This window comes from Antechinus flavipes, chromosome 2 (assembly GCF_016432865.1).
Source record: "Antechinus flavipes isolate AdamAnt ecotype Samford, QLD, Australia chromosome 2, AdamAnt_v2, whole genome shotgun sequence".
Classification (NCBI taxonomy): domain Eukaryota; kingdom Metazoa; phylum Chordata; class Mammalia; order Dasyuromorphia; family Dasyuridae; genus Antechinus; species Antechinus flavipes.
Genome location: NC_067399.1, coordinates 579,656,239 through 579,681,771, shown reverse-complemented (window position 1 = coordinate 579,681,771; position 25,533 = coordinate 579,656,239). Strand labels below are relative to the sequence as shown.

The window sequence follows — 25,533 nt, the reverse complement described above, 5'->3', positions numbered from 1 at the left end:
AATTATTATATCTGCAGGCTTGGAGACTTCACACAGAAGACTCCTTGTATCAAGAGCCCCCTGCCCAACTCTTTTTTTCAGCTACATTTGTTTTCACCCTCAAAAAACTCTGGAGTCAGACACAATTACTCTTGGGAGAAATTATGTTTTGGGGTTTTTTTCCTGCAGTAGGTTGTTTTGGTTAAATATTTGAAAGCTCATTCTTCCTCCTTCTCTTAGGCCAGGCTCTATAGTGCTGCCATTCTCTGATACAAAAGCACTGGGACTCCTTGGTGCCGAGTCCATTAGCTGGTGGGTTTGGGTAAAGAGGTGTGCTTGACCATCCTGTGTTCCTTTTTTGGAAAGGAAATGCGTGATGGAGTGGGAGGAGCCCCATGACAGTGCCCTCTACTGTGTCCAGAGCGATGGGAATCACATGTTGGCTAGCGGCTCCTCCTACTATGGCGTGGTGCGACTGTGGGACCGACGCCAGAAAGGCTGCCTGCATGTGAGTCTCTTGCCCCCTCCCTGTTTCTGCCAGGTCTCTTGGCTCCTGCCCCAACTTCCCCCTTGGGCCCGGCTCCCACTCGGCCCCAGCTGCTTGCAAGCAGGGAAGCTCCGGGAGGGAGGGATGAATCCCGGAGATCCAATGGGAACCCACCCGTGCTCTCCCCTCCTTTACCTGGGCGAGCCATCCCTCCTTCTTATGTCCCCACAGGCCTTCTCGCTGTCATCTCCGACCAGCAGCCCTGTTTACTGCCTGCGTTTCAGCACTACCCATCTCTATGCAGCAGTAGCCTCTGCCCTCCATGTTCTTGACTTCAAGACTCCATGACTGGCTCCCCTTCACAGTAAACTGACCCCTCCCCACACAAGATCAGGCAGAAGGCCTACTCAGGATCAGCCTCCCTAGTCCTGGCCTGAAGAGAGCAACCAAATGACCCTGTGATCACCGGGCTCTGTGCTTTTAAACCAAAGACCATTGGCATTTGGTAGTCTTGATGTTTCCATTTGGGAGAAGGGCTGTTCCCTGTGTCCATACCCAGCCAGCCAATCACTTTGGAAGCTGCTAATCTAAAAGAGTGGGGTCTGGACTGGGGACTGTGTCTTTGCAGGACCCTGAGGCAGTTTGATCAGTACTCCAACATGTGCGCTAAGCCTCCATGATCGGCCTGCAAAGACATAAGAAACCTTCGTAGCCTTCCCCGTTGGCCTGTCATCCCATGTATCCTGTCTACCTTCTCTAACTATCCTTCCTGCTGGACGGGATCAGTCTTCAACTCTTCAATCAGGACCATGTGTAGATGAAATAAGCCCAGCCCCTGGGGAGGGAAGAAGAGTAGGGACTCCTTTTTGGAAAGCATTCAGATCCTGAGCTCCTTAGGCAGACCAGAGGACATTGGAGATTCAGCTGGTTTGATTTCTGAGCCAGTCTCTCTGGCCTGGCCCTGTTTGTGGGGTTCTATGGGAAATTATATTTTTAATTTAATTTATTTTTTTAAATAAACCTTAGCTGTTAATGTGGATTCTGGCAACTCTATTAGCAGATTGAGATTTGGCTTGCTTTTAGGAGTAGAAAATTAGGTCCTAATTCTTAGCTTCCATTTCCCACCTTGACCACAAGAGCTTCCTCAGTTAACTTTGGGCAGGGAAAGTTTTATTTTTATAGAACAGGGCCACTGCTCTGTGTTCTCCCGTCTTTTCCATTTTTTTATATATATCCTTTCTAGGAGCTGTAGCTTCTGCCTACTAGGGTCCTTTTTTGTAATTCTACTGGTAAGTCTTGTGAATACTCATTCTCACCCCCTTCCCACCTTGGAATGAGGGTAGGTAGCATGCACTACAACTCTTGTCCATCAGCCTATCTTTCCAACTGATCAGGGTATGCAACTTCCTCCTTGGGCTTGAAGGATAGTTAGGCCTTGCTCTGTGTGTTTTCATTCTTGAGAGTGTGATGTGCTCCTTGTTAAACTAACTTTACCAGGCTTCTTTCTAGCATCAACCTTGACTTTACATCACATTCAGAAAGTCAGAAATCCATAAGAATTTTGCCTCATCACATCACCATATTCTTGGCCACTGGGCTTCCTGCTCAATTACACCAATGCTACTGGAGACCAGGTTGTGCTGAAATAGTAGATGACTAGATGGGGTGTGAAGGAGGAGGAGGAGAAGGAAGAGTATGAATCACAAGCTTCCTCTACAGAGTTATACCATCCCACTCTGCCTCTTAGCTCCTCCTAAGCCCCAAAAAGAAATGACAGAAGGGGGGCATTTATTGCCCAGTAGTGTCTATTTAAGGACTTTGGATTAAGGCAGGGGCTGAGGCTTGTGCCAAAGTTCTCATACTAGTAAAGGGATAAAGTGATTCATCTTTGTGATCCCCAAAGATTCTTGGTTAGGTACAGATTGGACCAGATGGCTTATGAAGTCTCTCTGAGGTTTTGTGAAAAGAAGCTCCACTGAGAATAAGGGTAGCAAATCAGCTTTACTCAGGAAATTAGCAAACCTATATGACCTGGGAGGAACCATTTTTTAAGTCAGGGCCTGTCTCCAGGGCTCATTTTATCTGCAAGTATAATAAATCCTGAAATCCTTCCAAGTCTTCGTTCAGGTTAAGGGCAAAGGCAAGGCCTGGTCATCAGAAACCTTTGTTGAAATGGCCCGTATCCACGAGCTAGAAAGTCTGTAGACAAGGTGATCTGGTTACTGGGTCTTACAGTCCCCATTCTGGCCATTGGCTGTCTTTACCTTCTTCAGCTCTCTCTGCAACTCTTCCTCTGCATCTAGGACCTCTTTTGGCTTTTGGTACTAGGGATGAGAAGGATAAATCAGGACAAAGAGTGAAAGCTCTTTTACCTTTCCTAAATGGTACCACAGTTGCATCCCATCCCACAAGGATGCACACTTGCTTCCCCCTCCCCAACTATTCTCTATTCCCCATGTATTACCCCTATTCATCATGCTCTCAGATCAGAAAAGAAGCAGGGATTTTTGTGTGAGGGAAGGAAGGAAGGAGAGAATAAAGGATATTGGAGGTAGGTCTTACAGTAATGATTAGAGTACAGTTGGCATAGGCAAAGTTCAATGCAGAGCTGTTCAGAGGAAGCTGGTATCGGTCCATGTCAGGAATGGAGAATTTCTTGTAGTACCTGTGTTAAATGTCAACATAGAGCAAGTCTTGTGAGAAACAGGATGTGGCCCTCTTTGGACCTGGGGGGGTCCTGTACCCCTACCCAGGGCTAGATCAAGGAAGCCTGGGAGCTCTTGCCCCAGTGTTCCTTTCTGGGAGGAAAGTGGTAAAAAGGCGCCAAAGAGAGCCAAAGGCAAGCCTGGCCAAATGACTGTAATTGTGGCACTCTAGACCTAACCACAACAGTGGGCACTCCACAAGTCAATGGGGCCTTCCGGGAGTTCACAGGGACAGGCTACAAATGTGTTCAACATCCCAGTTCTGTGGTACTGCTTCCCCCTTTACACCAACGAGCAAATTCCTTAATAACTCTGGTTTGTGTCCTTAGGACCCATTGTACTTGGGAAATAACTCTTCCCTCTCTTCTCCCTCAGGCACCAAGTAAAAAGATCACTTGTACTAGGAGCTGCGTTGGGATGTGGAGCCAGAAGGTCTAGGTTTACATATTTGTGTGACTTTAGGTAAATTAAGTCCCCTCCCTTCTGAGCCTTCAGATTCCTTACCTAGAACCCAGACAGGATACCTAGAATGTTGGGAGGTTTTAATTAGATTATGCAAATAAGTCCTCAGCAAGTGCCATTTTCATCATACTGCTCTTTGGATTCTTGGCAGCCAGCCTTTGATAATGTTAATTCCAGAGCCTGTAAGGTCTATATCTGCCCCTACTGTTCTGCAAAAGGAAGGATAAGAAAATTTACCCCTTTCTAAAAGGATTATCTTCACAGCCAAATGACCCCACATGATCATGTATTATAATGGTCCAGTAACTCATTTTGGGATCCTTGACTTCCCTTGCTAGATGGAGCCTGTTACCTGTTACCCTCAACTCCCCTCAAAATTGATCTTCAGATAATTCTGTCTAGACCTCAGCAAGAACAAAATTATGTCTACTCAGTCACTAGGTTCTTCATTGCCTTTGGGGACTTTTAACAGAGGGATATCACTCAAAGGATGCTGACTGATAGCTTTAAGACTATTCCCACTTTTGGGGACACTGAATGAAGCTCTTAGAGAGTTAATGACTCACAAGTTGTCACACCCTGAGTAATGGAGCCATAACTAAAGTACTGGAATAGTTATCTCTAAAATAGACATTCGAGATCATCTAGTCTGTAGATGTAATTTTGTAGAAAACAAAGGGGGGGGGCGGAATTTGCCTAAGGCCATAGTTCATGGCAGAGCTGGTATCCAGAACTCATTCTTTGTTATTAACAATATTCCATTAGTAAACATTTATTAAGCACCAACTATGTGCAAGGCACTAGGAATATAAAGAAAACCAAAAGACAGTTTGCTCTCATTGGAGGAAATAACATGAAAAAAAAAACATGCATATAACAAGATACATACAAGATAAACTGGAGATAATCTACAGAGAAAAGTCTTCATGAAGGTAGGATTTTCATCTGGGATTTGAAGGAAGCCAGGAGGCAGAACCATGAGTATTCCAGGTATGGGGCAGAGGGTGGGCGAGGATACACAGCAAAAATGCTCGGAGATGGGAGTTTCTTGTTCAAGGAACACCAAGGAGGTTGCTCTAGCAATTAAAGCCATGCAAAGTGTTTATTTGTGGTATCTCATTTGGTCCACTAAAGCCCCTGACTCATCCCCTGGTAATAGGATTACATAGGTATTATTGCCCTAACCTTTACCAGGTTGGGCATCCGAAGGTCCCTTTAGTGGGCTGGTCCTGGCCAGCCTGGAAGCTCAGCCTGGAATGCCAAGGTGTGGAGAGAGGGGTCCTGGGGAGAGGTTCTTTGTTGCTTTCCCAGAGGCCCTCGGGAGCCCTCGGCAGGTAGAAACCTGTGGAGGGGGTGGTAGGGAGGGCTTGTGGATTCAGGCTGGGGGTGGGGAAGCTACCTCTCTTAGGGATCACTTCAAAGGCCTTGATGACCAGGTACATTTGGCTACAATTGCTCTACTTTCCCCCTCCTCCCATCCGGGCTGGGTCAGGGGAGGGTCCCAGCCTTCTCCTCCCCAAGACTCTCCCTCACCCACTGGAGGGACAGGAGAGGAAGTGTGTTTACTTAAAGGTTGACAGTTCAAAAGGAGAGGAACATCCCTTGTTCCTTCCTCAGCAAACCAGCTTTGAGGCACTAATGGCACAAAACCTTTAGTTTATTTTCCAAAGCTCTGCCCCAGAGAAAGCCGATCCATCCGCCTGCCCGCAGGGGTGGAATGCCGGCCTCCTCCACTCTTCCCAGCTCTTCCTAGCTCTGCCTGGGGCTACAGGGTCACTGGGCTGGGCCGCGGAAAGGTGGCAGACACCGATAATAGGGAAGTGTCAAAGGTTAAACAGCAGAGATTAGATGAACACAAAGACTTGTTAAGGAAGTGTTAACTTCTTACCAACAGACGCAAAAAAGCTGGGCGCAGAAAAGGGAGGCTAAGACCCAGAGAAACACGCACAGTTCCCGGGGTTGGAGACAGTATGGAGGCTGGCCCTAGCACTAAGGAGGGTAGTTGGGCAAGAAGCCCCAGGCAGCATGGCGGGCACTCTCACCCGTGCCTCGTGGGGATGGTGGCATTTGGAAAACGGGAGGAGACCGTAGAGGTCAGGGCTCCGCAAGCTCAGGTGTCAACTTGACAAAAGCTCAAATCCTGAGTATGGGCAAGGGCCTGGCTTGTGCTGGCAATCTGGCACCCGGGAGAGCTTTCCAGAGAGCCAGGCCTCAGGAGTCAATGGCACTGGCTCCTGGACCAGGAGTGGGCTGGTCTGTGGGAGCCTCTGTCGGATTCCTTGCCCTTGGAGCTCACCCAGAGGATCTGAGAAGAACTGCACTGGATTCTGTAATCAGTCTGAGGGGGATTCACTTCAAAGGAAGCCTCCTGCCTTGTCCTCTGACAGCCTGACCCAGGCCACTGCCCCAGAGTCCTGCCTGCCACCATCAGTTACAGGGCTCTGGATCCCGTGGCTTCTATCTCAGACACACAAAATCTTCTGGGCAATTACCGGGTCAAGGAAAGTGGACCTGTATTCTGGGCCCTTGAATGTGGCATCTGTGGGAGAACCCCTAAGCATGACCGCGGCACGGACCTTACACCTAGATCGGTACACACACACTGCCGCTGCTGCCTTCTTCAAGCCCTGGCTCACCCCCTCCTCTTAAAGCCTAATGGCCTATGGAGGAGAGCTGAAAGGAGGCACCATAAAGTACAGGAAACCCAGAGAAGAGAATGGCAATTCCCATCCATCCTGTGCTTTAGGATTTTCAAAGGGCTGGGCACACCTTTCTCAAATACAGGCCCCTCCAGAACCCAGAGACCCTCACAGAACTCTAAACTTATCAAAATGGAAAAGAAGAGTAGGGATACAGCCCCAGTCTGCCACGTGACCCTCTCAGCCAGTTTCCCTCTTGTGTACACACACAAGTAGCCCTATGTATACATATTTTCTCTCCACCCTTCCCATATTCACACACCACTGAACGTTTGTACACAGAGGCCCATAGGGAGGTGCCTCTCCAGTATGGAGTCACTGGAGCTCTGAAAACAAGCCTGAGACATCTTGTTGAGGGACACAGAAGTCATAAGGGAAAGGGTTCAATTGGGACTTCCAAATCTCCTGCACCTCGGGCCCCAGAGCTTGCTTCTTTTCTGGTCAACCCTTCCTTTTTGACATACATTATAAATAAGAAAATGATTGGGTTGGATACAAACAAGGACTACACCAATGCCAATGAAAAAGATTACTAAAAGAAAGCTGAACCCTCGATTAATGGAAAAGCCACTGAAAATCTCAATGAAGAAATAATGAAACACATCCCCTTTTCTCTTGGCAGGAAGTACTAAGTCAGGATACATGATCATTGTATTTGGTGTTTGCATGCAAGCATAGAACTAGAGAATTTGAGAACAAAAGGACCCGAGCAATAATCTAATTGGACCAAAGCTGGAAGATGCCCCCATCAAGACAGACTTGATAGGGAGACCTCCAGATCTTTAGGGAGAGGGGACACAATGCCAAAGAAGGCCCTTCCTCCATTTCTGGGCATTTTAAAAGACATCTAAACTAAATTTGTCTCCTGTTATTGGTTCTTCCACATGGGACCAAACCTTAGCAGTTTAATTCATTTTCCACAGAACAGCCTCTTTACACACTCTGCCCACACCCCACTTTAAAGCTCACAGGAATTTCACCGTGCCCTCTGGAATGCCTACTCCATAAATAACTAGCCTTCATTTTAACCCTTTTCCTCTTGCTCCTTTTATCTTCTCACACTATGATCCCTAGCTCCCCAGGGATGACAGAGATTCTTCAGCTGCCATCTCTAACACTGGTACTTCACTCAAACCCTTGGAATTGCTGCTCCTGGGGAGGGAATTAAAATACTCCTTGTTCCCTCCATTTCCACTTCCAGGTTCCTTTTTGCCAGCCCTCCTCCTCTGAGATTCATTCAATTCTTATTTATTACCCATCAAGCCTCCACCAATCTCCAGGACATTCTCTTTCCTTTTCAATATGGTACATGCCCAGCTCCTGTCCTCCCTTCCCTGTCTACACTGATATTCCCTTAAGTATTCTAACCCCAGTTTCTATAATTTATTCATTTCCCATGATCCACCCTCACTTCTGCAGCTGTACAAAGCAATAGCCTCACTCCCCCAAGGCTGGCCTTCCTCCTGCACTGGGACCTCCAGTTCCTTCAGTGCCTGCCCTGGCCCCATCCCTTTCCCCTTCCCTGACCCCTTGGTGAGCCAGTTTGGCTCTAAGACTCTCTCTTCTCCTGTGTCTCTTGCTCTCTCATCCTAGTGAAGATCTTTCTCTGCCAAGCATCAGCTTTGGATCACTCCCACCCACGTTCTGCAAAAGCGCATGGCTGCGTCCTCCACATAATCTCAAGGGGAGGGGACCTCTCTCTCTGGCAAGGCAATCATTTACTCTTCCGAATCTAATTTACTTACTGTCCTACTTGCCACAGTAGCTTTTCAAAGCCTTTTCATCCCCCTTCAAATCACCCATGACTCCCTCTCTCACTCCACTCTCAGCTGAGAACTTGCCTTATACTTCACTGGGAAAAATGAGGACATTTTCCCAAAGCACCCTCTTTTCCCTCCTCCATCACCATTCTCACATAAAGAGTCCTTTCTCTTCTAAGGCAAACTCCTCTATGGATTCAAGTGTACGCATGTATAAGACAGCCCTGTTCTCCCCACTCTCACTCATCTCTAGTCTCTCCCCATCTCCTAAGACCAGCCTAGGAGCGCATTTCTATCTCTTTCCTCCTTGACCCACCTTCCACGAATACTCCCTCTCTGCTGGCTCCCCTCCTGCATCCCACCTCCCCTTTGTAGTTACACTTTGCTCCGGTAATCAATGCCCCCACTCCCTTTTCTCTCAACTCTCTGCGGTCTGGCTTCTGGTCTTCTAACTTAGCTGGAAGAACTGAATTCAGAACTGAATCTATACCTTTTTCTTTCCCTTCAAACCCTTCCCTCTTTCTCATTTCCCCATTATATAGTGAAGAGTTCCATCACCATTCTGTTACTCAGGCTCTCAAACTAGGCATCATCCTTGATGCCCATCCTTTCATTCTATATATTCCATCATTTGCCAAGTGTGTCATTGCTTCCTTTACAGCATCTCTGGAATATGTCCCTTCTGATGGGTCAGGCCATCATCACCATACTCCTAGATCATTGCTATAGTTTATTCCTTGGTCTCCCCATCCCATGTTTCTGCTGCCTCTAGTTTATCCTCCACCTATCAAACTGATCTTCCTAAAACACAAGTCTGACCATGACATCCTGCAATTCAATCAATTGCAGTAGGTCTCGTGCCTCCAGAATCAAATATAAAATCCTCTGGTTTCTAAAGCCTTCCATAACCCAACCCCTTCCTACCTTTCCAGTTTTTTCTATACTTCACATTTCTCCTGCTTGTACTCTATAATGCCATGGATTTCCTTCTTTTCCTTAAACAAAACAGCCCATCTCCAAACTCCAGCCATTTTCACCAGCTGACCAGAGGCCTGAAGCTCTCCCTCCTCATCTCTACTTCCTAGCTTTTCTGGCTTTCTTCAAGTCTCAGCTTGAAGTCCCAACTTCAACAAGCATTTCTCAAGCCTCTTAAAGCTAGTGCCTCCAATTTGTCTTGTCTGTATCTTGTTTGTACCTTGTAGTTTTCCTGTTGTCTCTCCCATCCAACTGAGTTCTTTTCTTTCTCTCTAGCACTTGGTACAGATCATGGCACTTAGTAGGTGCTTTACAAATGCTTGGTGATTTGACAAACTTGAAGTCAGCTTTCCTGTTCTTCCTGAGTCTCTGCTCCAGGTGAAACATCGCCCGTTCTTTTAACAGATCCTCATAGGGCTGTCTTCCTTTGGACACTCCCCAGTTAAATAACATCCTCCTTAAACTCGTATAACCCAAAATGAACACAATACTACAGGTATTATCTGACGGGGGCTGAGTAGAGGGACGATTTTACCTCCTTCCTGAAATTCATATTCAAGCGTGTAAGAGAAAACAGAGGAGTGTGGTGGGAAGAGGATGTTGGCTCAGACCCTCATCCTCTGGGGCTTTAACATCCCCATTTGGGGATAAAGGGATCTGGGGGAGAGGGAGGCCCTGGTGCTGGCTCTCGCTCTAGCTGCATCCACCATGGATTTCCTGTGATCCTGGCTGGTCACACCACTGTCAGGCCCAAGGGATAGAGTCCAGCACTCAGACTTACTAGGCTAAAAGAAGCAAAGGAAGCATTCGCTTAAGGCTGCTTTGAAGAAGTTCACACTCACCAGTTTTACCACAGCTCCCCATCAGCAGTGAGCTACAAACACACAACATGGGCCATTCCGCAGGCAGGAGGAGAGAAGCTTCTGCCCCTCATGTCCGCCATGGCGGCGGCCCCCAGCCCAAGGCTGGACCAGCCACCTTTCACGGACATCCATCTGAACCGGCTCATCACATATCCAGGCTTGGCCATGGACAACCTTTTTTCCCCACTCTGTTAGGGCTGGGCCAATGAGTGGGGCTCCTTCTGGCCAAGAGCGCCATCTATGGCTGGGCTGGCTCTAGGAGGAGGCCCAACAGTGTGGGGTTTTTTTGTGGGGGGGAAGGGGAGGGGTTGGTAAACAGTTTTCTTTGCTAGTAATCACATTTCTGCTTTATATCTGTATTCAACAGTGACCTCTGGGGGAGAAAAAGGAGGCAGCAGCTGGCTTCAGGAATTGCTCTGCAGCAAATTCAAGTGCTTTCAGAAGCATTTTTGTTTCCATATTAGAACTAGGGCCTTCCACACCAGGGAATACTCACTGAAGAGCAGAGTTTGTTTTCCTAAAAGCAATTTCTGTGTTGTCTGGAATTGCTAAATTCCACTTCAAGCATAGACTCCTGTTAATGATGAGAATAATAACAGGAATAAACTGCCTTTTATCTGAGGACTTCAAAGTGCTTTATAAACACAAACCCCTTATTATTATGACTTTGTATTTATAGATGGGGCTAACCATTGGGGCCACTGGCTGCATGTGCAGCAATAACACTGAAATTAATTCATTAATCTCCTCATGCCCCAATGAGGCAGGTGGCTGGTCACCCTTAACCTGCTGCGGTGGAGGCAGGGAGGAGAGAGGGACGGGGCACAGGGAGCAGCTTAGGGCCTGTCCCTGATCACAGGCATATGCCATTCCCGTGGGATGGAGATAGGGCAAAAAGAGACTAGGAAGAGATTCCCACTGGCCAAGCCACAAAGTTTCCAATAATGAGCTGGCAGGGAAGGGAGGGCCGCCCCGAGTCTCACACCCTCACAGAGGCTGAGGAAGAATGTTACAGTTTCACCGGCCATAGGCTGGCAAATATTAAAGACCTAATGTCTCAACACCCTCAACCCTCATTTTATTTTTCACATTAGTGCTTTGGTTCTCACCTAGGAATGGACTTTGTACCTAACTACTCTCAGCACCCTCCCTCCCAAAGGTATCAGATAATAGCCCCAGGCCCAGTTTCCATAGACACCACTGCTCCTTCCCCCCACCCCCAGGTCAGAAGAGCACCAGAGGGCATCCTTGAGTCCGCTGCGGCTGGCTCCTCTGTATTTGCTGTGGGGCAGGAGTCTAGGGTCAAGATCACAAAACCATGGCAGACCTTTAACTGTGTGATTGTGTGTTAATCTCCATAGACCTCTTCTCCTCCATTGACGTCACACTTGCACTCCTCGCTCATTAGCTGATACTCGACCCCCACTTACTGACCCCTTCCAGTCTTAGCTATCCTTTCTTCCCTATCTCTCCCACCCCAACTCACTAGTGGGGGGAACGAATTGGAACACTGCTCATATTCATGCTACTTTCAGACTCTCCCTTTTCCACCATCACCACCTTTAATTTTCATTCTGTTCAAATTTATCGACCAACCCGGATCCTGGTGGCCTACGATGTACCAATTTTCCTCATTCCTCCAGGAGTTTAGGACTCAGCTCATAGTCCCCCTCTCTGCCCGAGCTCCTGCTTCCTGCTGCAGGACTTCCACAAACGTCCTGATGTTGCCTCTAGCATCCTACCTCTTCAGATCCTCACTCAGCTGCTTTCCTATGACCTTCTGATCCTTTCCACCTCAGCCAGACAGAGTCAGATTTGAATCTTACTTCACTTCTATATCTAGGACTCCAAGATTCCAGAATCTGATCATAGTCTCTTGTCGTACCTTTGTTCCTTCTGCTTTAAAATCTCTTGTTCTTGGTGCTCATGGTGACCTCTGATCCCGCCTTCCTTCCTGGTCTCAATCCCTCGGTTAATCAGTCTGATGGTACCTCCCTTGCCTCCCTCAACTACTCCCATGGCTTCCTCTTTGGTCATCCTCACCTGGTGCTGACAGAGCCAAAAGACACGTTACCAGGCTCCTCTTCTCCTGTCTCTCCCTCCTCCCCACCCCCGCTTCAGCCCTCACCATGCTCTCTCCAAACGGCTCTCTCCAAAGTTACCCAGGACTTACCTGCCGGACCTCCCAGTGCTCCTGTTGGCAGCTGGCGGCCACATTCTCTTCCTGACTACTTTTTCTCTTCTAGTTTTTCTTCTCTTCTCTGCTAGGTTCCTCCTATCTATCTGATCATTTTCTGTCTCTTTGGGTAGACCTTCATCCACACACTGCCCACTAACCTCCAAGGTTCTCTTGCAGCCTCACTTTTTTTTTTTTCTTGTCTTTACTATTTCCCTTGGTGACTTCATCAGTACCCATGGGTTCAATGATCACCTTCATGCTGATGATTCCCAGGCTTCAAATATCTACTGGCTATTTTGTGCCGGACTGCTATGGGCATCTCAAACTCAATGTGTCTCCTACGGAGCTCATTCTCTTTCCTCTCAGAGCTACGCCTCTCCCACAGTTCCTTATCTCTGTCAAGGTTACCATGGGACTCTGATACCCAAGTGCAGAACACTGGTATCATCCTGCCTTCCTCACGCCCCTCATCTCTCTAATCACTTAGCAAATGGTGTCATTTTTGCCACCACAATCTCTTTTGATACATCCTTACCCTTTTCTCTGCTCATGCTGCTACACTCTAGTTCAGGCCCTCATCCCTTTTTGCCTAGACTTATGGCAACAGCTTTACAAAGCTCTCTGTACTCCGATGCCAGGGGAACTTTCCTAAAGCACAGGTCTGACCATGTCTCCATCCCTCCTGCCCACTCAGTAACCTCCAGTGGCTCCCTCCTGCCACTAGGACAAACATACAATCCTGGGTTTGACCCTTTGCGCTCCTCTACTTTTCTAGTTCTTGCACTTTACTCCCCTCTGTGCAGTCTACGCACTGGCCACATGGGTCAGTTTGCCAATACCCCATTCTCGTTTCTGTGCCTTTGCCCTGTCCCTGTTTCCACGGTCAGAACACGCTCACTCCTCAGCTCTGACTCGGTCTTCTGGTCTCCTTCCAGCCTCTGCTTAAATCCTTATCTTGTATCAATTGATTTATAGGCAAGTGTCTCCTTCATTGGAACATAAGCTCTCTGAAGGAGAGCTTTGCCTTTCTCTAGCCCCAGCACCAACCTTATTCAGGACAACTGACTGACAGGAGAGACTTGACCAATGAGGCGGCTCCTCAGTTTTGAGGGGAACCAGGTTCCTCACTCTCCAGTCCATCGCTGATCAGACTTTTCATAAACTATTGCTACCGATAGGTGGATCGTCCCAGGATCACAGAAGCCAAAACTACGGCTATCCCCAGCACCAAAAGTTTAGGGACAACAAAGCTAACAGTCGGGATCAGTTTGCCAAACAGCACTGCCCAGGAAGCCAAAGGTTTTTCTTTCAGTTTTAAGTCTCGGATGGGGTTTGGGTTTGTCAAGTCAGAGGCCACAGATTTCTAACTGGAGGTGACCTTATTTTACAGGAGGGGAAAGAGACCCAGGTCAGTGAAATGGCTTATTAAAGGTCACAGAGGCAGTCACAGGGCAGCACTGCAGCTGGAACTCAGCTCCTCCAACTAAATCTGGTGCCCTTTCAATCCTTTATCATGCCGCCTCCTTCCCTTGCTCCATCTTCTCTTCTCCCTGGCAGAAACCTCAGCTGAAAGCTGGGACTGCTCCTACAGGCCACATCAGCACTGAGCTCCACCCAGGCTCTGTAGCCCCCCACTCATCATGCAACTTACTTTTTGTTGGTGGTCCGGACAATGAGGCAGCGCTCACTCTGGTCCACGGAGACACTATAGACATCCTTAGGATAGGGAAGATTACGAATCCGCCACTGAAAACTCATTTTTGTGTCCTTCCGCATGAAGATAGGCTGGGGAGAGCAATCCAGTTCATGACGTGTGGCAAACATGGGCGACCAAATGATAGCTCCAAACCTCCCCACTTCCAGCACCCCTGGGGGGATGCCCTTTCCCCATCTTCTGCCCCTACTATCACCGTTGACAAAACCGTGGCCCAGAGCCCCTGTCCCAGAGAGACAAATTCCCTCGTTCTGATAGGAATACCCTTAGCCTGGCCCTCTCAGTAACCTGGCCAGAGAGACATACGTTAGAACTGCTTTCCTTGATGAGCTCTGATCCCAGGACTCCACCTGCAGAGGCTGTTGGCTCTCCCACTTCTGTCTGCCATGGGCTCACAGCTCCTAGAGCATTCTTTACCCGCCACTTTCTAACTAGAAAGAAAAGAAAGCAAGTGAGTCATCTGGAAAGGGAACTCTCTTCTGCCTAAAAGTGCACATCAAAAATGATAACACTGGTGTCGGAGAAATCTCAAAGTGGCAGGTTAACCCTTTATGATGAGCCATTAATGACCCTACAGAAAGCCCTCAACTTAAGAAAACTTGACTTTAGAGAATGAAATTTTGCTTTGTAAGAAAGGCAGTCACCCTCAGGCCCTTATTTAGACTAGTTTGTATAAAACAGATTAGGAATAGCATTTCATGTTGCTTCTCAAAGACAATGTGACAGCCACTCATATGGCGGCTGACAGCAGGTAAGGGAAGAGATCCCAGGACTACAAATGGAGCCAGTGACTCTAAGGGCAAGTTTTCCCCAGGCCCTGGGGACATCAATGTCACAAAGGAAAATAATAAAATGTCAAAACTGCAAAGTGAGCATCTAGTTACCATGATAGCAAAGCAGTGTAGTATCAAAGAAAGACTTGTCCTGGCATAAGAACCTACTATTTGACAAAAACTGCTGGGAAATCTGGAAAACAATATGGCAGAAACTAACGATAGATCAATATCTTACACTGTATATACCAAGGTAAGGTCAAAATGTATACAAGATTTAAATATAAAGGGTGACACCATAAGCAGATCAAGAGAGCAAGGAATAGTTTACCTGCTAAGATCTATGAAGATGGAAAGAATTTATGACCAAATAAGAGACAGAGAACATTGTAAGATGTAAAATGGATAATTTTATTATATCAAATTAAAAAGATTCTACATTAAAAAACCCAATTCAATCAAGATTAGAAGGAAAGCAAAAAAAAAAAAAAAAACAAAAACCTGGCTATTTTCATAGCAACTATCTTTGATAAAGCCCAAATATATAGAGAACAGAGTCAAATTTATAAGAATATAAGTCATTTTCCAATTGATAAATAAGCAAAGGATATAAACAGGCAGTTTTCAGATGAGGAAATCAAAACTACCTATAATCATCTAAAACATGCTCTAAATTCATTACTGATTAGGAGAAATGAAAATTAAAACAACTCTGAGGCACCACTTCACACCTATCAGACTGGCTAAAATGACAGAAAAGGAATATGATAAATGTTGGAGAAGATATGGGAAAATTAGGATACTAATGTACTACTGCTGGACTTGTGAGCTGATCCAGCCATTATGGAGAACAATTTAAGAAATACGCCCAAAGGGCATATTTGCATTTATATGCATACCCTATGATCCAGCAATATTGCTACTAGATTTATATCCAAAAGAAATGATTTAAAAAAAGGGGGGGGGGAGAAATCTACATGTACAAATATATTTATAGCAGCTCTTTTGTGAAGGGAAAGAATTGGAAATTGAGGGGATATCAATTGAAGAATGGCTGAACAAATTATGATATATCAATGGAATAGAATACTATGTACTATAAGAAATGATAAGCAGATGGATTTCAGAAAAACCTCGAAAGACTAGCATGAACAAAGCAAAGTGAAGAAGGCAAAACATCATACACAGTAGCAGCAACATTGACTTAATTTTTCCTCAACAATAGAATGATTCAAGAAAATCCCAAAAGAGCTGTGCTGGAAAGTTCTATTTACATCCAGGCAAAAAACTGAATGCAGGCTGAAGCACACTATTTTCACTTTATTTTTTTGTTTTTTTCCTTTTGTTCTGTTTCTTCTTTCACATGACTGATATGGAAAAATATATTACATGACTGCACATATATAACCTATATCAAATTACTTACAGAATATCAAAACTTAGGGGAAAGAATTTGGAATTCAAAATTTTATCTAAAATGATTTTAAATTGTCTTTATAATTGGAAAAATGAAATAATATTTTTAAAGAAAGGGGGAAAAAAAAAGAAAGACTTGTTATTGGAGGACCTGAGTTCAAATCTAGATCTGACTCACTTTCTCCCTATGACACCTTAGAGAAGTCATTTAAACCTCATTGTGTCACTTTCTTGACCAGTAAAATAAGGACATTCCTTGACCTCTGACATCCCTCTGTGCTCTCAATCTATAGTGCTATAATCTGAACCAATCTAGACCCCTCATTTTGTAAATGAAGAAGCTGAAGTTTCATCTTTCAATTCTTTCCTCTTCCCAATCAAATGGCTTCTTAAACTTTTCCCATCTACCACCCCTTCTTAGTATGAGAAATTTTTACGTGACCCTGTCTCCAGGTGAGGGTTTTCTGGTAGCATTCATGCATGCTCAGTGCAAAGTACCCATGCATACCCAGAACCAAAGCTGCAGTGAAGGTGTACAATACAATATGGGCAAATGCTGCCAGAAACCAAAATCACCTTGGGTTTATTACACGTTTGATTCATAAATCTAATATGGTTGCCAAATTTTCCATGACCCCCATGTTCAGTTTTGCATTTGGGATTGAGATCTACAGTTCAAGAAGCTTTGATGTAGGCCATTCCCAATTCAAAATATGGTTATAAAGAATAATGAAAGCTCAAAACTGAAATAAGAATGCTGATTTCTTGACCCTGAGTTTTCAAAAAAAGTTCTATTTATTACACTGCTAAATAAAGGAAGGACGTACACTTGATAAGTATTTCCATCAAAAAAATTTTAAGACTTAAAAGAAAATAATTTTGGTAATGAGGTGGCAGTTATCTAGAAAATAATATTATCTCATAGGGAACATTCCCTGACAATGTTGGAGTCAATGTAATTATGAGCTCTCATAGTGCATTGCAACTTAGGATTTCCTACCGACTCTTTTTGATTTTGCTTCAGGAAATACCATGTTCCCATAGTTGCTGCTAAATAGCACCTGATCTCTTCAACATGAATCCCAAAGCTATTTATGACTGGAACTCAGAGTTCTTAGTGGATTTTCTTGTCTCTTTCCCAAGCAAGCCTTTTTCCACCAAAAGAATGAAAGCTATCGCTACAAATTAGTAAGACATCACTCCATTTCCTCTCTCCAGTAACAATAAGGTCCAGAAATGACTTCAGGAAAGTCCTCATCCTCTCTATGAATACATGTACACACACTTTATCTGCTCATCCCTTTGCCCCCTCTTTATTCCTGAATTCAAGGACAGTTTCTATAGCAATAAAAGAATATTTTCCACCTGCTGTCACTCTGATTTGATTATATGTTAAAGCCAAACCAGTGTGTTCAAGGCCACTCCCCAGCAAAGGCAGGGCCAGTCCTTGGAAGGGAGACTTTCAATGAATCTCAAAGAGTCTGAGGAGAAAAATTCAAATGATGCAGAGCCAGAGGTGGGGGGCAGGAAAGGAGGGAGGAGGTGGGGTGTCCAGCTCCCTCTCCAGAGTCAGTTTGACCCAATCTAAAGGATCAAACTGACTGCTGATGGCTCCACCATTCAGGTGGGATAGAAAATGAAAGTCCCCAAAGTCTTTTCCCCCAAAGCTCTCAGGCCTGGCCCATTTCCAATGTGGATAATTACATTCCATGTTCTTAAATACTCCCTGCAGTGTAAACTGAAGACAGGATTCTTCTTTTCTTCCCTAAAACTCTGCTGTGCTGCTGTATGACTATTAAACAGCTGCCACATCCTGTCCCCGAGGAGGCTGAAGTGAACCGCATGGGTCATTTATAAAGTTGGTGAAGTGCTTGAGGTTGAAGATGCTCAAAATTCTCCACAGACAGCCTGGGCTGGTTAGATTGGTGGTCAAATATCAGGGCAGAGTAAGCCAATAAATGAATGTCATCTAGCACAGAAGGTTGTCCCACAGTTATGCCTTCTCTGAATTTCTGATCTTTGTACCTGGTCATGTACTTTTCCCTCAGTGAATAAAGACCATTTACATTTTTGGGGAGTGGAAGATGGGAGGAATAGGAGTGAAAAGGGTAAAATGGTAGGAATCTTAAATATAAAAGGTTCTTAACACATATTTCCTCTTAGGCAAATGCTATCATTTACTTTCCGATATTTCTGCCGGAAAATTACCCTGGCTTATTATCAAATCTGCATAAGAAACTGGAGAAAAGAGGGAAGGTTTTGTTTACTATCATGGCCACTACTCTCCATATCACATTTCACTTTCTGTGTGAACTGTCACCCTAGTTTATTTAGATTTTCAAGCTTAAAAGCAACAAACAGTGGCCTGGGAGAGAGGGGGGGGGGGGGGGGGGGGTGTTCTGACCTTGAGTGACTAAGTGGCAGTCTCAGCTGCCCTGGGGTTGGCCAGAGACATAAGCACAGCCACAAAACCACTCGAGAACTTTGGGGGCTAGAAGGAAAATGTGAAGGATAAAGAATGTCTGAGAGTCAAGAACACTGGACTCGAATCCACTCCATTTCTCAGTGACCTTCTGGCTAAGCTTTGATCTCCTGTCTCTGGGTTTCCTTTTTTGCTTTGAGAAGTAGGTGGCTGGGGAGCCACGATTTTCCCTACCTTCCAGTATAAGTAATGATACACAATAGGCCAAAATTCTACAGCTTAAAGGACCTGTATTTTAATCTCATCTCCAGGTAAAGCAGAGACTGGGATTTGTTAATTTGCCACAGTTAGAGTTTCCTGATTTGCTCCACATGGAAAACACAGAAAGCTGGAGCTGGAGCTGGGAGTGTGGCTTGGAGGCCGGCCTGGCAGTGGGCAAGTCACGTGACCTTTTGCTTTCCTATGTTCTCTCCAGTTAGGCATTCCAAGGCTATCCCCCCTAGGGAGTGCTATAAATTACAATGCATTGTGAGGATATTACTACTGTGCTGGTTTCCACTGAACTGGTGTCACATGCTAAACACATCAAGATTTTTAATAGCAGCAGACTAAACCAACTGGGACTAGAGCCCAAGCTGTTCATAATAAGGAGGGAGCCACACTTTGTGTTTGGTCCGAACATGCGCAGAACACATACCTTAAGACTGGAGAATAGAACACAAGTCAGTTTAATCCACTGTGTTGACTCAGGACATTTATGAGCTGTCAGAAAAGGGAAAAGAAATTCCCCATCCAATACTGGCTGTCGATCAGACCCAGGAAGGAAATAACCCATCCCATGGTTCCATCACTGGTCTTAGCATTTTCAGATGGAACTTAATAAAGGGACTGATATCAGAAACAAACTGCCAACTCCCAAAGCTGACAGGCTCAGTCTGTAGGTCAAACACTGACAGCACAGGAACTCCAGCATTCAAGACAATGGTTAATATGGATATGCATGCCCGGAAGAGAAATTGAATAAGCCAAATAATTCCCAGAAATCAGGCCATTAGACTGTATTCACGATCCTGTTCTTGGAGAGGAAGAGGTAGAGGAATTAAATTTAATTGGTGAAAATGAAATGCAAGGGATAATGCTGTAAAAAATTACCCTGGCATGGGTTCTATCAATAAAAAGTTATTAAAAAAAAAAAAAAAAGAAAATGAGAAGGCTACATACATAGTCACAGATCTTCCCTGGAAACAAATGCTCTGCAGCAAAATCAGACCAAAGGAGCCCTTCCTGACCTGGAATGGAGCAGGCTAGCTGGAAGTTGGCCTTTGACAAGATGGCCAGACTTAAGCTGGTTATCCCAATGTAACTGAGCTTTGGTTTTTAGCCCAAGGTTTAATAGGAAAATGGGAGGCCTTGGCCCCAACTTTGCCATTCCTTCAATTTTCAAAAAGACAGGGCTTATACAGTGCTCTGACCCTTGGTACCATTTTACTTAAGAGTAGGTTACTCTGGAGTTCTGGGGTCATTACCTTGGCCTGATTTCTTCCAGAACTTGATCCTGAGATCCTCCTCAGAACTAGGGAGAAGCTGATACTGTGATTTCCACAGTCCTATCTGCCCACTTTGCCTAGTGAGATCCTGTTCCTTACCTAGTAGTTCACTGGTTTTGACATCATACTCTTCAGCCATCTCCTTTCCATCAGGGAACAGGTAATGCACTTTCCTCCTTCCTAAAGAGAAAGCATACAAAGAACTATGTGTAAAAGCTGACCCAGGTCTCCCCTGCTGTGTCACTCCCACTAGAGAGGCTGTTGAAGGCCCCACAAAAGTCCCTCCCTGGGGCTGCCTTTGCCACTACCTCCCTACCAATTCATACACATCATTCCTTCAGAGACTTGCTTTAAGACTCATTTACCTTCAAGACTTTCCTGACTGATTGCTAGTGCCTTCCCTGGAAATTATTTTACAATTGTGATCATAGAGCCAGAGAAGGAAGGGACATCAGAAGCCACACAATTCAACCTCCCCCACCCCCTTTTTTTTTTAGACAGATGAAGAAGCTGGGACTCAGAGAGGTAAAGGGGTCACATAGCAAGTAAATGTAAGAGGTAATATTTGAAGCCAGCCCCTCTGGATCCATGCCGTCAAAGGCAGAATAGTATAGCAAAAAAAGAGAGCTGGCCCTGAAACTTTCTATGTTCCAGGCCATGCTCTCTGACTGTAAGTCACAGAAGCAGCTCGGAAGGCAGTCCCCCAAGCTAATTCCCACCTTACCCCATCTCTCCTTTGTATTTACCCAGAGTGTCTAGTTAGTATGACTATCAATAGTTAAGTATAGTAGTTTTGCGATTTTATTTTCCTGTTTGTTTGTTTTTTTTAGTTTGCATATATATTGGTTTTTCCAGCTAGATTCTAAGTTCCAAAAGGACAGCAATGTCTTCTCTTTAGCATTCTCTCTCCCCCAGGAGCCCACAGCAGGCACCAAATGAATGCTGACTGAGTAAATATTTCAAGCCTCCCTGACTACTATCACTTAAATCCTGCCTTGATTTTCCCCACTTGACAAATAGCACAATAGGAAACAGAGCAGGAAGAAACCACAGAAATAAATCATCTAGCTCAATTACTTCAATTTTATAGATTCAATTCAATTCCATAAATATGCTTTAAACCTCTACAATCCACTAGATACTGTACAAGGTACAATGGATACAAAGTCAAAAAGCCTGGAGTCTTTGTCCTCTGTCCTACTGAGGGAATAGGACATGTACACAAATAAGTATAACACAAGATCATTATTTGCAGGAGTCAAAACACTAACAACTCAGGAACTCAGAAAAAGCTTCACAGAAAAAGTAGCAAAGTGTTGTCTTCACATTGTACATACATAATTTATATCAGGTTGCTTGCTGTCTTGAGAAGGGAGGAGGTAAAGGAGAAAAGTAGAAAAAAAAATTGGAACTCAAAATCTTACAAAAATGAATGTTGAAAACTATCTTTACATGTAATTAGAAAAATAAAATATTATTGAAAAAGAGTTAAGCTTTCAAAGGATATAAGGATTTTGACATTCAAACAACAAAGGTTAAAAATAGGAAGAAAAAACAGAAACAATCCCTGACCACATGAAGCATACATTCTAAAGTGGGGGGAGGGAGGGGAAGACATATGCATAAATCAATACACAGAAGATAAATACAAAGTACATGGAAGGTAGTCTTAGAGGAAAGGCACTGGCAGCTGGGAGTTCAGAGAAAAGCCTCCTGTGGAAAGTGCATTTAAGCTGAGTCTTAAAGGAAGCAAAGGACTGTACAAAGAGGGGGGAGCATTCCAAACATGAGCAGCACATTGTGTGTAAGGAGCTTCGAGCATGATAGTATGGCTGACTCATAAAGTGCATTAAGGAAAGAAGTTAAAAAACCAGGAAGATAGGAAAGGATGAAGTTATGAAGTGCTTTAAAGCCAAACAGAAGAGCTTCTACTTGATCCCAGAAGTAGAAAAGAAATCTGGCAGGGAGAAATGACATGATCAGACCTGGGCAGCTATGGGAAGGATGGATTGGCGTTGGGGGTGGGGTGGCACCCCTAAAGTCCAATTATAAAGTAATTGGGACAGTTTAGAAAAGAGGGATGTGGACAGATGCAAGAAATGTTGTAGAAATAATTATAAGATTTAGTAACTGGATATGAAAGTGATGAGTCAAGGATGACAAACAACAAGGTGACAAACTTGGGTTATTGGAAGGATAGTGACACCCTTGACAAAAAAGGGGACTTGATAAGAAATATGGGCTTCTGGGAAAAAATAATGAATTCTATTTTGGCCATGTTGAGTTTGAGATGTTTATAAGGCATTCAGTTTGGCGCTCAGGAGAAAGAGCAGCAATGAATAAATAAATCTGGAAATCATCTATATAGAGATGAAACTTGGTCCCTGGGAGATGATGAGATCATCAAGAGGGAATTTAGAGAAAAAAAGAGAAAAGGGCCTTAGGGGACAACCAATCAGTGGGTATAAACAGATGAAGATCCAACAAAGGAGATAGGAATTAATAGTAAGAAAAGAGATAGGAAAACCAAGTGAGAACAAAGTAAGGGAAAACCGGAGAACAGAAAGTATTCAGGAAAAGATGGGCAATAGTGTCAAATGCTGCACAGGAGGTCAAGAAAAATTTGGAGACTGAGATTAAAAAGGCTTGGCAGTTAAGAGATCCTTGGTAACTCTGGAGAGAGACGTTTTAGTTGAATGATCAGATACAAAGCCAAATTGAAGAAAAGCTTAGAATAGAATGAAAGAAGAAATGGAGGCATAAGTGAGAATTTTTTCAAGAGATTTAATGGAGAAAGGAAGGAGAGATATAGAAAGACAATGGACATATATGATAAAATATGTATTCCAAATAGATAGGATAATTTGTGTGAATGCACTGAATAGGAAATGGACATCAAGTTCAGAAAAACAACATTTAGTACAATTTGACTGAAACTTAGTACATTGTGAAGGAGTCTTAATGGAAGAAAGTAAGAAAGGCAGTTTGGAGTTAGAGCATGAAGAGCCTTGAGCTAAGCTAAGAAATGTTTTTCATTTTTAGAGGCAACAGAAGCCAAGGTGTAACACAGACCTCTTATGTTACAAGAGGGGTTCTGAATGTGGGACTTATAACTATTTCAATAGAACTAATTTCCTTTGTAATCCTATACATCTTGTTTTATGCATTTAAAAACATTATTCTGAGGAAGAATGCATTACACAGAAAAGTTTATTAAGTATTAAGTATTACATGAACTGATGCTGAGTGAAATGAGCAGGACCAGGAGATCATTATATGCTTCAACAACAATACTATATGATGATCAATTCTGATGGACGTGGCCATCTTCAACAATGAGATGAACCAAATCAGTTCCAATAGAGCAGCAATGAACTGAACCAGCTACACCCAGGGAAAGAACTCTGGGAGATGACTATGAACCATTACATAGAATTTCCAATCCCTCTATTTTTGTCTGCCTCCGTTTTTTATTTCCTTCAAGGCTAATTGTACACTATTTCAAAGTCCGATTCTTTTTGTACAGCAAAATAATTGTGTGGACATGTATACATATATTGTATTTAACTTATACTTTAACATATTTAACATGTATTGGTCAACCTACCATCTGGAGAAGGGAATGGGGGAAAGGAGGGGAAAAATTGGAACAAAAGGTTTTGCAATTATCAATGCTGAAAAATTACCCATGCATATAACTTGTAAATAAAAAGGTATAATAAAAAAATTTTAAAGTATTAAGTATTATTAATGTGGCAGCCACGTAGAGGATAAATTGGACAATGTAATTTGGAAGCTCTATTACAATGGTCCAGGGTAAGTGGATTCTGTAGGAGGACTATGGCTACATGGGGGGAAAAGTGATAGATAAAAGAGATGTTACAGAAGTAAAATGCCTAAGATTTTGCAAATGATTAAATATGAGACATGAGAAAAGAGGAAAAAATCAAGAATGAGTGTCTTCAGTAATCAATAACAAAGTTACAAGGAGAATGAGTGTCCTCGATGGAAACAGGAGTGTCTGGGAGAGATGTTCTAGAGGAAAGTAAGTTAAATATTGGACAGATAAAGACAGCAAAGCTGCAGTTAAAAGGTATGAGAGACATAAGAAAGCTCTGAGCCTGGAGCTGGATCTGGGAATTGCTGAGAGAGATCGATCTGGTAGTCCTTAGAAGTTAAATGACTCGTCCAACATCATGTGGCAGTAACTAGTAGAACCAAGAGTCTAACTCCGGTTTTCTGACGCCAGATGTGGTGTTTTTTCCCGCTGCGCTGAGGTAGATGGTGCCTCTCTCCCTTTGCCCCTCCAGCACCTTCCTCTGGAGGAATAGCTCACGATGTGCTAAGTACCCCCACCAGGCAGCTCCAAAGGTCGGTATTCTATCTCTTCTCCCTTCCTTTAGACAGCCCAGAGGGAACAAAGCCCTCCCTCAGCCTGTCCGCTTCCTCCACCCCAACTCCGTGGGCCCCCATCAAATAACCCAATCACAGAAATCCACACGGAAGAGCCCGAGGGGCCAGTTAGGCCCATCCCTCCCTTTTACAGGTGACACAATAAGTTCTCATAGTCAATCAGCAGCGATTCCAGCAAGTCTTTTAATGCTAAGCTTCAGTTTCTACGCGGCTGCTTCTAAGTGAATTGCGTCTGCCTCGGGCGGCCCCTTCGCTCCCCGAGGGCTTCGGACAGACTGGGAAGCCCGGTGCTACAAGTGGCCCAGAGCCCCTGGGGAGCAGGTCCCGCACACACAGAGACAGGATGGGTTTTCCCTGGTAAGAGACGAGCTGAATTCCGGGCTGACTCCCCCAAGGACCCAGAATCGGCTTTGGCCGCGAGTCTGAGCCCCCTCCCCGAAAGAAGAGCTCTGTACAGCGCTGACAAGCCGCAAGGAACCTGTGGCGGCGGCCATTCCCAGCAGCTCTTCCCTGCCCTGGGCACTGGGGAGCCCGGGGGGCTACAAAGGCTCCGCATCCGCCTTCCGGAGCAGGTGGGCTTGGGGTGGAACTGTGGAGCCCCTTAGACCAGAGCCGCGGCTCGCGAGGGGGAGGGGCTCCGGACTTCTGGACCCCGAATGCCTGCCCGGTCCCCTCACCGAACGTGAGCCACTAGACAGCAGGGCAGGGGGACTGGGCAGAGAACGGCGCCCGCAGCAGCCTTCCTGACGCTGACCAAAAAGGGGTTGGGAGCCCACCCTTCCCCCAGGTGCCCGGCCCTTTCCCCCTGCACCCCGCCGGGCAGCGGAGGCGGCGGCGGGGTGGGGAGGAGGGAGAAACGGGGAGGCAGACGCCGTCCCGGGGGTTCGAGGCCGCTCCCGTTCCGACGGCCGCGGGGAATCTGCAGGGCTACTCCCGTGTTACCGTCCTGCAACAGGGCCGTCTTCTCCGCCGCCCGCAATCTCTCCAGCCAGCCCGGTACCGCCATCTTCCCTTTCCAGGGCTGTGCGACCCGGCGGTGCCATGGCAACCGCCGCCGCAGAGCCGCTTCCGGGTGACCCGGAAGGTGTCCTGTCAGGGAGGGGTGGCCTCTCCCGGCTCAGTCTCGCTGATTCCCTAAG

At 45.2% G+C, this 25,533-nt stretch overlaps 2 protein-coding genes across 3 annotated transcripts in view; one reads left to right on the top strand and one right to left on the bottom strand.

Moving 5' to 3' along the window:
• The window catches only part of FBXW4 (F-box and WD repeat domain containing 4), a 118,360-nt gene extending 116,855 nt beyond the window's left edge, over nucleotides 1–1,505 (top strand). For both annotated transcript variants that reach the window (XM_051981265.1, XM_051981264.1), the window contains 2 exons: nucleotides 346–487; nucleotides 698–1,505. In XM_051981265.1, the coding sequence (XP_051837225.1) occupies nucleotides 346–487; nucleotides 698–814 (259 nt within the window). In that variant the 3' untranslated portion in view covers nucleotides 815–1,505. The remainder of the gene's footprint in view (nucleotides 1–345; nucleotides 488–697) is intronic.
• Nucleotides 1,506–2,448: 943 nt separating this feature from the next.
• Nucleotides 2,449–25,452, bottom strand: DPCD (deleted in primary ciliary dyskinesia homolog (mouse)). Its single transcript, XM_051981266.1, has 6 exons — nucleotides 25,337–25,452; nucleotides 20,081–20,161; nucleotides 14,130–14,254; nucleotides 13,761–13,894; nucleotides 3,029–3,131; nucleotides 2,449–2,790 (listed from the first exon to the last, which is right to left on the bottom strand). The coding sequence occupies exons 1-6, from the start codon at nucleotides 25,398–25,400 to the stop codon at nucleotides 2,686–2,688; spliced, it is 612 nt and encodes a 203-aa protein (XP_051837226.1). The 5' UTR covers nucleotides 25,401–25,452; the 3' UTR covers nucleotides 2,449–2,685.
• Between the last annotated feature and the right edge of the window lie 81 nt (nucleotides 25,453–25,533).